The sequence below is a fragment of the Sminthopsis crassicaudata genome, chromosome 1 (genome assembly GCF_048593235.1).
Source record: "Sminthopsis crassicaudata isolate SCR6 chromosome 1, ASM4859323v1, whole genome shotgun sequence".
Taxonomy (NCBI): domain Eukaryota; kingdom Metazoa; phylum Chordata; class Mammalia; order Dasyuromorphia; family Dasyuridae; genus Sminthopsis; species Sminthopsis crassicaudata.
The window spans coordinates 667,918,837-667,936,532 of NC_133617.1; the positions used below are offsets into that span (position 1 = coordinate 667,918,837).

At 35.4% G+C, this 17,696-nt stretch overlaps 1 protein-coding gene across 1 annotated transcript in view; it reads left to right on the forward strand.

The window, feature by feature from the left end:
* Positions 1 to 17,373, forward strand: part of SEC22C (SEC22 homolog C, vesicle trafficking protein) — a 51,990-nt gene extending 34,617 nt beyond the window's left edge. Inside the window, exons 6-7 of the mRNA XM_074283190.1 lie at positions 6,065 to 6,130; positions 11,856 to 17,373. Of these exons, the coding sequence (XP_074139291.1) occupies positions 6,065 to 6,130; positions 11,856 to 12,056 (267 nt within the window). The 3' untranslated portion in view covers positions 12,057 to 17,373. The remainder of the gene's footprint in view (positions 1 to 6,064; positions 6,131 to 11,855) is intronic.
* Positions 17,374 to 17,696: the final 323 nt, after the last annotated feature.

Genomic DNA, 17,696 nt, shown 5'->3' on the forward strand with positions numbered 1-17,696 from the left:
TTTCCAGCTACCTGGATTCTCAACTCCAGAGTCATTCTCAATTTTTGATTTGCTTCTTTCCTTATATTCACACAACTTCTAAGACTTGTCACTTCTGCTAACATCTCTTGCATCATCACCTTTTTACTTAATGTAGGTGTTAACCTGTTTTGGGCCTTCATTGGAGATAGGGAATTTTTAATAAATTCTTGTCAACTGACTAAAAAGAAAATGAAAATAGCTTTGATCTACATTCAGACTCGATCTGTTCTTTTTCTGGATGTGAATAGCATTTTCTATCATGGGTCTTTTGGAATTGTTTTTGATCATTTTATTGTATTGCTAAGAAGAGCTAAGTCAGTCATAATTGATCATCATACAGTGCTGCTGTTATTGTGTAAAGTGTTCTCTTGGTTCTGCTCACTTCACTCAGCATTAGTTCATGTAAGTCTTTTCAGGCTTTCCTGAAATCTGCCTGCTGATCACTTCTCGCAGAAAAATAATATACTATTAACATTCATATACCACAATTTGCTCATTCATTCCCCAATTGAGGAATATCCTCTCAATTTCCAATTCTTTGACATTACTAAAATAGGTACTCTTAATATTTTTGTATATATGTATTCTTTTCCCTTTTTTATGATTTCTTTGGGATATGTGTGTATACATATACATATATATATATATATATATACATACTATATAGTGATATTGCTGGATCAAAGGTTATGCATAGTTTAAATTGCTTTGAGCATAATTCTAAATTGCTCTCCAGAATAGTTGGATCAGTTCACAACTTCACCACCAGTGCATTAGAGTCCCAATTTTTGTATATCTTCTTTGACATTTATCATTTTTTTTCCTTTTTTGTCATATTAACCAATCAGATGAGCGTAAAGTGGTACTTCAGAGTTGTTTTTAATTTGTATTTCTCTAATCAATAGTGATTTAGAGCGTTTTTTTCATGTGGCTATACATAGCTTTGATCTCTTTATCTGAAAATTACTTGTACCCTTTCTCAATAATATTAGTAAGTAAAATATATAGCATTACAAGGAAAAATAATTATACTGAAATATAGTTAACAAAATGTTTAAAAAAAACAAATTTGGGGATCCTAGACCCACTGCTCTTTCTGCCATACTAAGTTACATTATGTTTCATATCCTCTGTTTTAAAAGTGTTCATATTACATTATAGATTTCTACTGTTTGGGTTTTTTAAAATCCCACAAAACTTCCATGGTGATACCAGTTTAATGAAGTATTAACTATATTTGAAAACATAGCTAGAGACTTCTAAGTCATTTGAACAACAATATGATAGACTAAACATGTTTCCCAATTTCCATAACTTCTCATACCTCATTGAAATAGAAATTATGCACCAAAGATAAAGCGATTTCATCTGTCGCTATGGTCTTGCTCACCCAAAATACAAAAGGTTAAAAAAAACTAAACAAATCGAAGAACCATGAATTTATGCTTCCTGATCCTGAGCTCATTCAGAGCAACCCTCTTGTACTGCCATGCTAATGGCTGCAAGGCTGCACTAGACCTGACACAGGTTTGCAACAGTTCCCTACACCACCTCCCCACACTTTGATTCCCTTTCCCCCTTTCTAGTACCATGGACATCCCAGCTTCAGGTTGCAGAAGTTTTCCTGGGCTTTACTATTCAGCCTTTCTAGCCTACAGCACCAGTCTTCACAGACCAGACCTGCCAGGGCTGGGCCAGAGAACTGAGGGAATGAGGCAGCATGTCAGGACAGAATACCATGTCCATGTTGAGATGGAAGGCAAGGAGGGATGGGCACATAGCACTCTATTAAGCTTGAGGGAATATACATGGCATCCATATAGGACTAGTTCTAACCTTTGAATACACTCAGATCAGAAATTGAGGCAGGGGAACTTGAATTACCCATCACGGAAGGAGGCTGAGATGCTTTGAGATCCGGCCACTAAAGGAAACCATTGTTAGAAGGAAGTCACGGAGTGGGTTTTTGGGTGGGGGGAGTGGGTGGTTAGGGGGAGGTGGGGAAGAAAGGAAAGAAGGAAGGAAAAAAGACTGAAAGTGTCAAGGATCAGGAAGAAGAAAATTCAAAGATCTTGATCATAGGCAGATAAATTAACAGGGAAAATGCCATCAGAAGGACATATGGCCTCCAGATCTAGTAAACAAACTCAGGCATCAGTGAGTAAATATTGCAAAATAAAGGAAAATGTTTCAATACTTAATGAAACAGAGAATTCTGTGACATGTGAGGAGAGCAATATGCTATTCCTTAATGGTTTAAAAAAGAAATAGAATTATGGGATTAGAGCAAACAGCAAAAATAATGGACAAAAGATAAGTAAAACAATTACATTAAAAAGATATGGTCACTATGCAAACAAAGCATATTGATTTTGAAAATAAGACATGTAGAAACAACCTAAATATTATAGATCTCCCAAAAGAACATAAAAGAACAAAAACGCATTACACCATGGGGCAGGAAATAATAGAAGATAAATTCCCAGAACTTCAGAACACAGAAAAACATTCATAGATCACTTCCAAGGGGAAAAAAAATCCAAGGCTGTAATCTTTAGACACGTAGGGGTTAAATTTGACAATTTGGTTTAGAAATAAGTTCTGTAATTGATCAAGAGAAAAACCTTCCATTACAAAGGAAAGGAAATTTTAATAATGTAGGAATATATTGTATCCACCAGAATATGTAAAAGAGAATAGAATATATATGTTCTGAAAAGCATTGGATCTCCAGAGTGACTCATTCTGCAATAACCATTCATGGAAAAAAAGATGAATGCTCAATATTAAACAATTAAAAATTTTTTGAGGGGGAAAAACAGAACTGAAAAGATTATTTGCTTCTTGTACACTCCAAACAACATAAATGCAGAAGGAGCCAATGAATGCAGCCTCTGAGGACACCACCATCATAGTGACAACAGAGAGACCAATAAGAAATATCTTTCTGAAATAACTACATCCAGAGAAGGAACACTGGGAAGTGAATGTAAATTGTTAGCACTACTGTCTATCTACCCAGGTTACTTATACCTTCGGAAGCTAATACTTAATGTGCAACAAGAAAATGGTATTTACACACATATATTGTATCTAGGTTATATTGTAACACATGTAAAATGTATGGGATTGCCTGTCATTAGGGGGAGGGAGTGGAGGGAGGGGGGGATAATTTGGAAAAATGAATACAAGGGATAATATTATAAAAAAAATTACTCATGCATATATACTGTGGGAAAAAATTCTAAATAAAAAAATAATTTAAAAAATATCTTTCTAAATAGACACAAGGAGACAGGGATGTTAGGTGAAAATCTGGTGGAAGGAACAGTGAAGAAGGCAAATATGGGGTATTATAAACAGAATCTAGCAGTATCTTGCCTAGAGGATCTGTTTTATAGCTGAAATTTTACACAAGATGTTATCAATTAGTACCCTAAAACATCAGCTCTATAACTTTCCAACTAAACTACCATATCATCAGCAAATATATACCATTTTATATTATATCTCATTCTCAGAACAATATCAAGTATTTCAGATGTCAAGAAGGACACTATCTCATGGTGGGATCTTTACCCCACTATGATCCTGATTATCTGGCCCACCATTGAGCTATAACCTCCCCAGTTATCTTTTTTTTCTATTTGTCACAAAATCTTCTCCCTGGATCCATGCTGTCCTACATCCCTAGTTACCAGTTGGCCCAGATGTCTGAACTTCCTACCAAGGAAAAGAAACAAAAATGAAGGGGTAATAGTACTTCTGGATCTCAAACTACATTATATATAGCAGTCATCAAAACCAGATAATATTGGTTAAAAAATAGATAGCTCAGTGAAACAGACTAGATAAAGGATCATCAAAGACAAAAGAACTCAATAGCTTAAAACCACAAATTAGTTAGGGAAAAAACCTCATTTGATGATGTAAAAAGAAAACTGGGAAAAATTGGAAAGCAGTTTGGTAGAAATTAGGCTTAGATAAACACCTTACCACATAATCCATAATACATTCTAAATAGATATGTGACCTTAATTTTAAAGATCATACTATAAAGAAATTAGAAGAGAAACTCTATCCTCCTCACAGCTGTGGGGTAAAAGTATTCTTAAGTAAGAGAAAGAGACAATTACAAAAGATATAATAGATAACCTTTGACTACTTAAAACTGAAAAGCTTCTACTGAGACAAAAATTAATGCACCTAAGATATGAAGGAAAGGAGTTTGAATGGCAAAAATATTGTATCAAATATCTCTGATAAGGGTTTGGTTTCCATGATTTATAAATAAATTTTATATAATCATTCCCCACTAGATAAATGTTCAAAAAACATAAACAAACAGTTCTCAAAAGAATAATTGTGGAGTATCCACAACCATATGAAAGAATGCTTCAAAACACTAATAATAAGAGAAATGCAAATCAAACCAACTTGGAGACTTCACCACACATCCTGCAAATTGGCACAAATGATTTAAAATGGCATTAGTCAATGTTGGAGGGACACTAACTGACTGAGTTGGATAGAGCACTGGCCCTGCAATTAGGAGGTTCTTAGTTCAAAAGTGACCTTAGTTACTTGAGGCTTATTGGCTGTGAGACCCTAGACAAATCACTTAATCCCAGTTGCCTTGCCAAAAAGTGAAAACAAAAAAAATTAGTCAATGTTGGAAGGGATGTGGAATAATAGGCACATTAATGCATTGTTGGTGGAGCTATGAAATAAAGATTCATTTTGGAAAGTAATTTGGAATTATGCAAATAAAGTAGCAAAAAAATGTTCATATTTTTTGAACTAGAGACTTCATTACTGGGCTTATACCCCAAAGAAGCCATCTATAAAAAGAAAGTTTCCATGTCCTCCAAAATACTTACAACAACTTCTTTTATGATAGCAAAGAATTGGAAACAAAAGCATATATCCGTTAATTGGGGAATGGCTGAACAAATTGTGGTACATAGATGTAGTGGAATATTACTGTGCTGTAAAAAATGGTATTTATGATGAATGCAGAGAAACACGGGGAGATCCAGGGCAGATCAAAACGAGCAGAACCAAGAAAACATGTCGGACTCCTCATGACTCTGTGGACCACTCTGGTTGTGGGGTTTTCTTGGTCAAGTTTCCGGAGAAGATTGTCATTTCTTTCTCTAGGGGATTAAGGCAAAACAGAGATAAAGTGACTTGCCCATGGTCACTTAGCTACTAAGTGTCTGAGGTCAGATTGGAACTCAGGTCTTCCTGACTCCAGGCCCAAACTATCTAACTGCCTCCACTAACTACAACTACACACCCAAAGGGAAGGAACAATACACAAAAAAATCAAAAGTAAAAATAATGATTTTAAGTAAGCTCTGTACATGAGAGGTGATTACAAAGCCTATTTCGGCATACAAGTTAGAACTTAAACAACACACTATTGTATTCAGCTAAGTATAATGCTCTGTTGCTTTTAACTATGGATATTTGCTTCTAGTTGTTTTTTAAAATAAGTTTTTATAGATATTTTCCACTTTTTACATTGTCACATTATCTCACATATCTCTCTTGCTACATGTCCCAGAGAGCCATTCCATAGAACAAACAATATTTTTAGAAAAAAAAAATCTGCACAATTGAATAATATTTTGAAAAAGTCAAAAAAATAACATGTTAACGTGTGAAACCTGTGGACCTCCCACTTCCACAAAGGCATAGTTTGGGGATGTCTTCTCATCTCTCTTCATCTGAGTCCCATTTGATCTTTATAAACATTGGAGTGGAAGAAATTAAAGTACTGCACTTATAATACAGAGGAATGCTGCTGATGCCAGGAGGAGAGAGTTCAGAGGGAGACTTGAGAAGGCCCAGGCTACTGACAGTGGCCCAGGGAGCTTGCTGGGAAGGAAATGAAAGTTGGGTGGTTGATGGCAGCTGGTCCACATTTTTGAGCCATATCCAGCCTAATCAGGAGACCAGTCTTATGTGTTTTTTACTTAAGTTCTCTTTTTCTTTGTGTCTCATTTTTTTTTTTAACTTTCTGTTATATCTTATTCAGGATGATCCTGAGACTATTGGGAACATAATGGCGTTTCTTATCCCTTTTGTAGCCTGCATTTTTCAGGTGGGTTCTTGTTCAACTTTGATTGGCAGCTTAAACTTGTATATTTTGTTGGTTTTGTTTGAAAGTTCAACAAACTATTAGGTACTTGTTTTATGTCATAATATTTTCACTAGGATTTTAAACCACAGAATATCAGAGCCAGAAGGAATCTTAAATATCATCTATCCTAGTCCCATTATTTTACACATGAGGAAGTAGTCCCATCCTAGAGAGGTTGCCACTTGCCCTAAATGGGACGGACAGTTAGCAAGCAGAGCCGAAGCTAGATAATTATTAATCAGGCAGGAATCTTAGAGGTGAGGAAACATTCTTACCTGGCCTATCCTGTGTGATATTTTGCTTTATCATTGTTTGGATCCATAATTATATTTAATTTGAGTCTCAGAAAATAAAAATTTTGTCATACTATTTAGAAACCATGATACTGAATTTAGGTAAATTGGTAGGGAAATTAACCATAGAAATTGCTGTTTAATTTTAGGTAAATTTTGACTCTTTTTAGATAATGAAACAAATATACAGAAACGTGGCAGGAACTTTGAGTTCTTTTAATTCGTCCTTCAGATAAGCCAACTACTTACAACCAGTAGGGGTCTTAAGTCTCTATGGAATGAACCAAGTTATAATAAAATTTCTACTGATCCTTTCTCCCCAATAGTGAAGGTTTATTTGTTATAGGACATTTTAAAGCTAATACTATTAGCTTTAAATTTAAATTTAAAGTAAGTATTATTACTTTAAAGTGCTTTTGACACCTGGTGACCATTTTCTGCACATGTAAAAAAAAAGTGGGTCATTTTTAATGATTTTGTCACTGAGTAGCTGAGTGGCTTTAAGTAAATCACTTAACTGCTAACGGCCTGAAAGGTTTTCTTAGATGACTTACCAGAGCCCTTCTCACCTTGAAATTGAGGACTAGATTTGAGCAGCTTTCAGGTTCCAGCTTTGCTGGAATTACATTGAAGTAATGATTTGGAATAAGGCATATTTCTTTGAGCCTTAGTTTCTTTATCAGTATAATGATAGAATGGATCAGATGGCTTTCAAGTTTACCTCTAAATGTATGAGTCTCCAACAGTCTGTGATAGCTATGAGAGCACAGGACCATATATTTAGAGTTGCAAGAGGTTGTAAAAATCATCTCATTTTACTCCTACAAATTCAATAAGGAAACTAAGTCCTCTTGAGTCCTGTGAATTTATTCCATGTATGAATTAAAGTAAAATAAAGAGGGAAACTGCAAGTGGATTTATGCAAATTCCAATGCTTGTCAAGGGTTTACCTAGCTTTTTGGGACCAAATAGCCAAAAAGGTTTAGTTTAACATTTTTACCAAGATGTGTCTGGCTAATTTCTTAATTAGAATTTCTCTTGCTGAATATAGATAAAATAGCCATTTTACTTTGGTATATATGGACTAGAGATATAATTTTTAATAATATTAAAAACTCATTCAGATTATTATATATTATATATGATATGACTAATAATCTTTTTCTTTTGAAATATGAACTACATATTTCTTCCTTTTCCCCCATTGTTTACCCCCCCAAAAAAAAATCTGATTTGTACAAAATGTATTATCTTGCCATAGTAAGAATATGACCAAGTAAGCAAGAAGATGAAAACATTAATGAAAAAAAAATTAATACAACATATTTATTGGCATTAAAAATCTTTTTACAACAAAATTATACATATATACATATTAACTGTATAATTATTTTTCAGGGTATACATGTATATGTTTATATAATTTCAAAGTTATCTCACTTGGAGGGTGGTAATTGGTTTTGGGAAGGGGGGGGCCTATTTTGGATCAACAAGGTAGTAATACTGATTTTCTTATGTAATTTAAAATCAGCTCATTACTTTAGCTATACAGATGTTTGCAGTAAACTTACTGATTCAACATCCTGTATTTACAATGCTATTTCTCCTTCAGAATTTGTTTACATAGAGCAATGCTGGGATACTGTCCTACTTTTAATGAATTCTATAGCTATGGATTGAGGCAAGCAGTTACCTGTGGCTTCTTTCTTTCTTTCTTTCTTTTAATAGCTTTTTATTGACAGAACGTATGCATGGGTAATTTTAAAACATTGACCCTTGCAAACACTTGTGTTCCAACTTTTCCCATGCTTCCCTCCATTCCTTCCCCAAGATGGCAGGTAGTTCCATACATGTTAAATATGTTAAAGTATATCTTAAATACAATATATGTATACATATTTATACAGTTCTCTTGTTGCACAAGAAAAATTGGATTTAGAAAGGTAAAAATAACCTGTGTATGGCACGGAAATGGTGAGGGGTCACCATTTAAAAAAAAGCTGGAGAGAGCTCTAGAGAAAAGCAAAGTTTATTGTACATTCTCTGGAGAAGGGCGTCCCACTCCTTGAGCAGACAAGAGAGGAAGCGCCTCCTGTGGGCAGGACAGCCCTTTTAATCCCTAACGCAAAACGCCCCCTCCCACCACTGACCCTCATCCTCATTGGCTGAGAGTCTTACATTCTAAACGAGAGATCTGCCCATGAAATTGAACTTGACCAATAAGTACATAGTTGCCCATATTTGGCTGAAATAGGGAGGAGATGATATCATGAGAGGGCAATGAAATTATGCCCTTGACTTGATGTTCAGAGTCCTTCAGGCCTACTCAAACACTGAAGTAGGTGAAGCCTTACTCGATTTTCACAACTGTCTTGAAAGATCTCACCTCATCTCGTTCACCTGGAAAGAAAAACAAAAATACAAGCAGGCCACATTCATTTCCCAGTGTTCTTTCTCTGAGTGTAGCTAGTTCTGTTCATCACTGATCAATTGGAACTGAATTGGGTCCTCTCATTGCCAAAGATAGCCATGTCCATCAAAATTGATCCTCATATAGTATTGTTGAAATGTATAATGATTCTGCTCATTTCACTCAGCATCAGTTCATGTAAGTCTCTCTGTATTCATCTTGCTGGTCATTTCTTACAGAACAATAACATTCCATGACACTCATGTATCATAATTTATTCAGCCATTCTCTACCTGATGGGCATGCACTCAGTTTCTAGTTTCTAACCACTACAAAAAGGGCTGCCATAAACATTCTTGCACATACAGGCCTCTTTCCCTTCTTTAATATCTCTTTGGGATATAAGCCCAGTAGTAACACTGCTGGATCAAGGGGTATGCACAGTTTGATAACTTTTTTTGGACATAATTCCAAATTGCTCTCCAGAATGGTTGGATCTGTTCACAACTACACCAACAATGCATCAGTGTCTCAGTTTCCCCACATCCCCTCCCCTCCAACATTCGTCATTATCTTTTCCTGTCATCCTAGCCAATTTGAGAGGTGTGGTATAGTGGTATCTCATAGTTGTCTTAATTTGCATTTCTCTGATCAATAATGATTTGGAACACCTTTTCACATATGTAGAAATAGTTTCAATTTCATCATATGAAAATTGTTCATATCCTTTGACCATTTATCAATTGGCTGTGGCTTCTTTCTTAAGAGAATTTAATTGATTATGGCTGACTTTGAATTGTATAGCTAATTAATTTTTAGTATTTCACTGATAAAGCATATGGAATTGGGGCTTCTGTTTATTCCACTATTCATTTTGGTATATTATCCAAATTCTCCCTCCATTAAAAAAATCCTTGCTTAAATAATCATCCAAATGAAAATTGTGTGTATATGTATGTATTAGTGGGGATAGGGATGGAGAGTAGAGTACTAGACTGGAAAACCCAAGAGACTTAGGTTTGGGTCTCAGCTCTACCACCAGCTAGCTCTGTGTAAACTTAAAGGAGTTTCTTCCTCTTTCTGAGCCTAAGTTTTCTTCTATTATAATTTGGAGAATTTTTGTTTATATGATTTTTGAGATTCCATATAACTTTGATAACCTAAGTTTCCTTTGGATCACTTTTCTACATCTCGAATCATAAGATTCACTCAGCATCAATTCATGTAAGTCTCTTAAAAAAAAAATAGAGGTGTCTGTAGCCATGTCTGTCTGATAACAAGCTAAGTCTTCAGCATGGAAGGAAATTAAGCTTAAATTTTCTTTGCTTCTTCTGTGTACTGTCTTTTGAGAGAAAGAAGTACTGGTCTATTCCCATTTCAAACAATCTTATCTATCATAGATAATGTCAATTGATGCCAGGCAGGATCACTCCTTATTTATAAAAATGGGAGACTCAGAAACATATTCTCTTTCTCAACATTAAAAAAAAATAGGCTCAAGGATACCACAATTGTGAGAGGCTTGGTTTTAGAGTTATAGTAAACATAAACTCAGGATACAACTTTCAAGAAATCAGAAGCTTCTTAATTATTTACAAAAGTAGATCATGAAAATCTCTGATGTGGCAGTAAAAATTTCTGGAATCCAAGTTGGAAAGGATTTTTTAAGAGCTTGTCCTCTAACCTCCCACACTAGTCAACATAGGGTTATTGTGTGGAAGATACTTAGTAAATCTTAAAGTAGTTCAGATGCAGACATGAGTCCATCCCCTGTGATCATCATCCCATGAGAAGTGAGCAGCATCTCTGCTGGACACTTCCAGTGATGGAGAGTTCACCCACCAGCCCAGTGTCAGTGCAACTCAGAAAGCCAGTAAGTGCCTCTTTCATAATGCATTGTGGTAGATGCTAGGAATATAAAAACAAAGCTCAAAGCAGATCCTATCCTCATGTTCTTTTTATGTTGAATTACAGCCTACCATCTTGTGTCTTTTCCTTGCTGACAGCTTTGCAGATCACCGAAGGTAGTGCTCTTGTCTTATAACAGGATGGATCCATGGTTTCCAGTAATGGGCTATCTAATCAACAAGTCATGTGTGTAGGACACAGGAATAAAATTGTTATTAGGATCATAGGATGATAGATGTAGATCTAGAAGGCATCTTAGGACCCATCTAGTCCAGTCCTTTATAATTAAAGACATTTAGTTTCAATTAAAGTTTCTAATTATCTCAAGTCAGTTGGTGTGATTCCTGGTGTCCTGTCCATCCCAGGTCATAGGGCCAGAAGTCAGAGGCTCAGCCTTCTGCTGCTTGGTACCTAGGAGGTGATCCCCTTCTTGTTGAATTGATAGTCATGTTGTTGTTATGGTTATGATGTCTGGCACAGGTGTAAGCCCTCTGGATAAACCAGTTCACGTGTGCTAGCTGTTAGGGCAGGTTTCTTTTGGCCAGAATGTGTGACAGGAGCACATTGGAGAAGGGGGATGTCCAGGTGTTTGATCTATAGTCGTCATGTTTACCACTGGAGACCCATCCTGTGTGCGTGCATGTGCATGAATTTGTAATTTTCTCAGCTTTTAGGAGAATTCATTTTCTTAAATGAGTTTTATTCCTTTGTGTAGTTTGTAAAATGCCATATCAGGATGTTGCTGTGTTGTGGAGCTGTTTCAGCTGTATCTGGATCTCCCTTTCAGGGTTTTCTTGGCAAAAGTATTGGAGGGTTTGCCATCTCCTCCAGCTCATTTGACAGATGATGAAATGGAGGCAAACCGGGTCAAGTGACTTGCCCAGTGTCACTCAGTCAGTATGTATCTGGGTGCTGACTTGAACTCAAATCCTCCTGACTCTTAGCCACCCTGTAGTATTTCAACCTAAGCTTTTTTTTTTTTTTTCCAAAAGGGAATCTGTGAGCATTGAGCTTTATCTCTTCCTTTGACCATTGCATTTTTGCTCATAGGACTTCTTTGTTTCTGTTGTTGCAGTGTTACCTGTACCTGGTCTACAGTTCCACAAGGCTGCTGAAGGTGGCCATCATCCTGGTCTTCATCTGTCTGTGCAACATTTACCTGCATGGACTAAGGAACATCTGGCAAATCCTCTTCCACATAGGAGTGGCTTTTCTGTCTTCCCATCAAATCCTGACAAGACAGCTGCGAGACAAGGCACAGGAGGACGGTGTCTGAGATCCCGGGACCCTAAGGCTGAGAGGCCCTGGAGCTCCTCCAGCCATCCTGGGCGAGGGCGAGGGCACCTGGCTGGTTTGGCCTCCCCTCTGGCAGCTTGAGTTTTGTGGACAAAAGAACTGAAGGTCCAGCCTTCCTCCTCACCCATGGAGCAGAAGGGAAGCAGAGAGCGCCCGTGTGTCCCACACAGCCCACCCAGGTGGACGCGGAGCTCTCCCATTCCCTGTCCTACTTTTTAAAAAATAACAATGACTTACATTTTCTATAGAGCTTCAAAGTTTACAAAGCCCTTTCAGTTACCCAGGTGAGGGAGTAGTGCAAGAATTGTTATCCTGATTTACAAATCATAGGATTTTAGATGGAAATGGAGTGTTATCATATCCAACTTCTTCATTTTACAGAGAAGTAAACTATGACTTGGAGGTGAAGTGATTTGTATAGTCACACAGCTTGGAAATGTTGGACCCTGTTTCTGAACCAAGGCCTTCAGACTCTAAACCTTGCCTCTTCAGCAGAAACCTATTTGTAAAATACTGTCCAGTAACAAAAATGGGGCTGTTTTGCACTGGAATAATCAAATCAAGAACTGAAAGAATGTTTTCTTGTTGTTGCTGTGCTATGCAATTATTTAGTAGAGGTAGAGATATTACTTTTGGAGATTGGGTGTTTGCCTCAAAAGAACTACTTATTTGTTATTTATTCATATTAATTTCTTAATTCTCTTGAATTAGCCAAAATATGATGGTTGACATTTTTAAAATGGCCTGTAGATAGTTCTTAAAAGTATTTCCTTTCTAATAATCACCAGAATAAATTATGAAATTGAGTTCTAATTACAGTCCAAAAAACATAAGCTAATTAGATTTCTGGAAATATAAATTTAAAGTTTGCAGTGCTAATTAGTAATGGTCTATCCCAAATTTACTTTTAATAATCATCTGACATGAGGGAAAATATGAGTTTTCCTAGTGTTTAGGGCTATTGATTTAAAATTTTTTTAACATCTTGATTAAATGATGGTGAGAAAATTAGTTAAGAAATTTTGGGTAAGCTAATATTTATTTGCATCTATTTCTACTAATATACAAGGCTAACTGTCACCTACTCATTTTAAGCACTTTGAGATGGATAGGTTTGAATAATTGGAAAAGAATTTATTAAGCACTTATTAACATATCAGGCACTGTTCTAAGCACAAGGGTTGGACATGATCTCTAGTTGGCCAGTAACTGAATTAGATTATTTTGACTCAGGAGCATAGTATAATGTTAATTGAGAAGAGATGCAATAGAAAAAAATGAAGAGAGATAAATTAAAATCACATGGGCATAGTTCAGTTAATAAAACTTTATGTGTCTGAAATCTACTTGTCACAACAAATCAAAGTGGTTGGAATGAAGCTCCATTTGGAGCCAATATATTATAGTTATACCAGTGGGACAGCATTCTCACCATTGGCTCCGTAATCCACTGTTGAGCACTACAGGCTTGGGAACTTATCATCTCTTTGCATTGTCATTTCCCCTGTTTCCTCCACTCATCCAACTTGATCAGGCAATAACTCCTATTAACCAAACTCAAAAGAGATGATTGAATCATTAACCAGAATATAAATTTGTTATTTTACCATAGGAAGCTACTAGGTTAGGTGATTGACGTGATTAGTAGCATCTACTAAGAAAACCAAGTTAATAACAGAACTTGCGTAGTTAGAGCCAGAACCAAGAGACATTAGAAACTGTTAAAGGGCATATTGTCTTCAAATGCTAATAGCTGGAAACATTCTTTTTGTAGGGTTCTACTGCATCTACTGGATGTTTTTGCTGGTTGGTAGGATACCTTCTCCCCTGGAAAATTCTGGCTCAGAACTGAGAGAACTTTTTGGTTTTCCTCTTTACTAGATTCTGTGTAGATCTTGCCTTTCTCTTCTGACATCATTGTCCTGAATATTACAATGAGTTTGACTAGGTCCTAATTTATTTTTCCTTATTTATCCTTCAAATAGGTGTCTCACTAAGGTAATTTGAGGGATCTTATTAACCTCATCAACAAATACCATCTGTATAAGTTAGTTTAGTGGGTGGCAAATAAATTTATCCATTTTGTGTTTATTCTACTGTTTAACTCATGTTTTCTCAAATGGAAATTTCTCGATGTTTTATATGTATTTTCTGATGCTGAATTAAAAATAATAGTAGTATGTTCACTATTATCAAGCAGTTATCAAGCAAAATGAATTTTTATAGAAATATACAATGTCATATAAAAATGATTTGATTGAGAGGGAAATGAAAATGTGTAGGGTAGTTGAGTTTCTCACATATGCTTAGTTATACAGTGAACCTCAATATATTAGCAGACTTCTGTAAGTTGGGTACTCACTATCATTTGGTAAACAAAATTGTTGTTTCTGATTCTGTTTTCTCAAATATATTTGTAGGGATTGGTGTGCATTCAAAAAATTCCAATTTGTCAGTCATCTGAATGTTTTTTAAGTATGTGGTAAGCTAACTTTTAATTATTAGCATGAGAAGGTAGGAGACCAGCAAGAGTCAAAACCCCCTTTTGGAGTAACCTTCCTGTCTGTTGTGAGTGACTTTTTAGAAGTTTAAAAGGCTGTGGAATGGAGTGTCACTTGAGAGCCTTGAATTCATATTTGGACTTTTTCCTGGAAAATCTGGATGCTATACTAGTAGTGATCACAAAACTTTCTTAAGTGGAAAGACAATACATTGGCAAGCAGTGTCCAAACATGTTAGCTAACTGCTATTGGGAGCTAAGAACAAATTACACAGCTGAAATGTTGTTTTAGTTGTTTTTCAATCATGTCTGATTCTTCCTAACTCCACTTGTTTTTGTGTGTGTGTGTGTGTTTTTTTGGACAAAGATACTGGAGTGATTGCCATTTCCTTCTCCAGCTCATTTTACAGATGAGGAAACTGAGACAAACAGAGTCAAATAACTTGTGCAGGGTGAAGTGAGGTCACATAGCTAGAATGTCTGATGCCCAATTTGAATTCAAAAAAATGATTCTTCCTGACTCTAGGTTCAGTGCTATATCCCTTAGCTGCCAACTGAAATACAACAGCAAATGATCCATAACTATATTTTAGGTGAGTTAAATTAGCACAATTTTATTTAGTAAAAAGTTATTTTTTAAAAATATAAAACTGATTCTCATGAAGATGGTTGATATTCAAAATGCATATTTAAAATCAGCCTAAAAAATGCTATGAGATTCACCTATTTTTATGAATATGATGGAAAAGAAGCTTGTTTTCTTGTCTGATGGTTTTTCTGTTTTGTTCATTTTATTTTACTTAGTCTTTAAATTCTGGGAGTGGATTCTATTAGTACCCTGGGCAGAACCATATGAAATAATTGGTGCTCTTAATTAACTGAACTGTTTTCTGTGCCTCAGAATTTTAAAGAGCTTGATGCAGGGTGCTCTTACTTTAAAACTTCTCTCTACCTTCCCCCCCCAAAAAAAAAAAGAGAGAGAACAGAGGAAGGAAGGATTAGTGTACAGTGCTAGATTTGGAGCAGAGGACCTAGTTTCAAAATTCATTCCTGGAAGACACTCTTAAATCATAGGATGTCTTTGAGACTGGAAAGGGCCTTAAAAATATCTAGGTCAATGTCCTCATTTGACAAATGAAGAAACTGAGTCTCTTGTTTAGGAACTAGAGATGATGATACTTGTATAGGGTTATCATATATGTGAAAGTGTTTTGCAAAATATATAAAATGTCATAGAGCTTCTTAGAGTAAATCCTATGTAGAGGTGTGGCACCAAGGAGAATGGACTTAGATTTTAGTAAGATTTTTCAATAAAGATTAAAACAGAATTGTGTTTCCATTCCTTAAGCATCAAGTAAACTTAGATGGACATTTGGACATATTGTCCCTAGTTTTCTCATAAGGCCAAATGCCCTGAAAAAAAGAGAATGAACCAAGCTAAAGAGAAAAGTTTGAAGACCGTGCCCTAGTGGCTACTTTCTGTTCCCTTAGATTTTTCATAATAATGGTAGTCCACATTTTTATTCCATTTTAAGGTTTACAAAGTGTTTCCCTTGAAACAACTTTGTGAAGTATAGACAATGGAAGTATGATTCTCCATTTTCAATTGAAAAAACTCAAAAGGGCTGAAAGGCCTTTGTTCAAGGTAACATGACTAGTAGGTATTGAGTCTGGACTTGAGTCCAGGTCATCTAACTACCAAGTTGAGTGGTTTTTTTCCTTTTTTTTTTTTGTTGAACTTGTGCCATTTATATTTCATAAAGTTCTACTTTTTAGCATCCCCAGATTTTCTTAGGATTTTGTGCTAGAAAGGCTTTTGGATTTTTTTTAATCTAGTTACAGATAAAAGAAATTGATGATTAGAGTGTTAAGTGAATTTTCCAGGGTTAAATGATTACCATTATGTAGCAGAGCCAGGATCTTACAGTTAGACATTTTTCAAGAAAACATTTTAAATATCTTTGTCAATTTATATTTCTATAATCACTGCATATTGCAGAAAAAGAGACTTTTTTTAAAAATTGTGATTTAATTTATTAAGCCTCTTACAGGGAAAATTATTTCCTTTCTTTCTTTTTCCCAAAAGCTTATAGAACTGAATCTTCCACTATTGTTTGACAAAAGTTGAATATTTTGATGATTTTTTTAAAAATATAAACATACATTCAGAAATATATATATATATATGAAAAAAATCTCTAGCCAGGGAGATGGTGTCCAGCAGCAAATTAATCTAAAAAGGTTTGTCAGTAAAATCTGAAAATGATCAGCACCAGGAAGTTTATCTAAGAATACAGGTTGGTTTGTTTAAAGAGAGTATTTTTCTGCCCTTTTTTATTTCAGGTACAGAATGCATTAGATTCAGCATAAACTTGTGACTTAATATGTCTGACCTGTGTTTCTTTGAATCTTGGTTGCTTTTGTAGCAGCCTTTTTTTTTTTAACCCTTTTTTGAAATAGTTTTTGAAGGAAACAATCTGTCATTCTGGAATGATGTTTTATATATTTGATTTTTTCTAATACCCAGGATATAAACCCAATTTGACTAAAAATCATTGCATTTGTTTTATTTCATGTTTAGTGCTAGGATCTGTAAATGCTTGGATTTTTCTGTTTCTTTTAACGCCAAAGATTTTCTTTTTTCAGAAATGATGAGTGCATTTGAAATGATATACTTGAACTGTGGTCATTGAACTTGTCTATCAATTGTAAAGTGTTTCCTTTGGCTTTATTTGCATACATAGAACAAATGGAGATGATTAAAGTTTGGGAAAAGAATAAATAAGTATTTTGTAAACTACTGTTTGTAGACTCTATTATCAGTGAGGAACTTAAATATTAAAACTATGGTCATCCAAGGACATCACTGGATCCACTTCTTTTTTCTAAGCAGTTAGATGAGCTTAAATGTACTAACTTTTTCACAGATCCAAAGCTTAGATAGCAGCAGCCTTATCACCCCAAAACATTTGCAAACTGGAAAAGACTCTGAGACAGCCAAAATTGTTGTCCTACTGACTGGCTTTCTTGATGCCCAGAATTTCTATTGCTTGGCTTTCCCCAGAACATCACTTTCTCTTAATAAATACACAGTTTAAACAAACATAGTTGTATGGCATA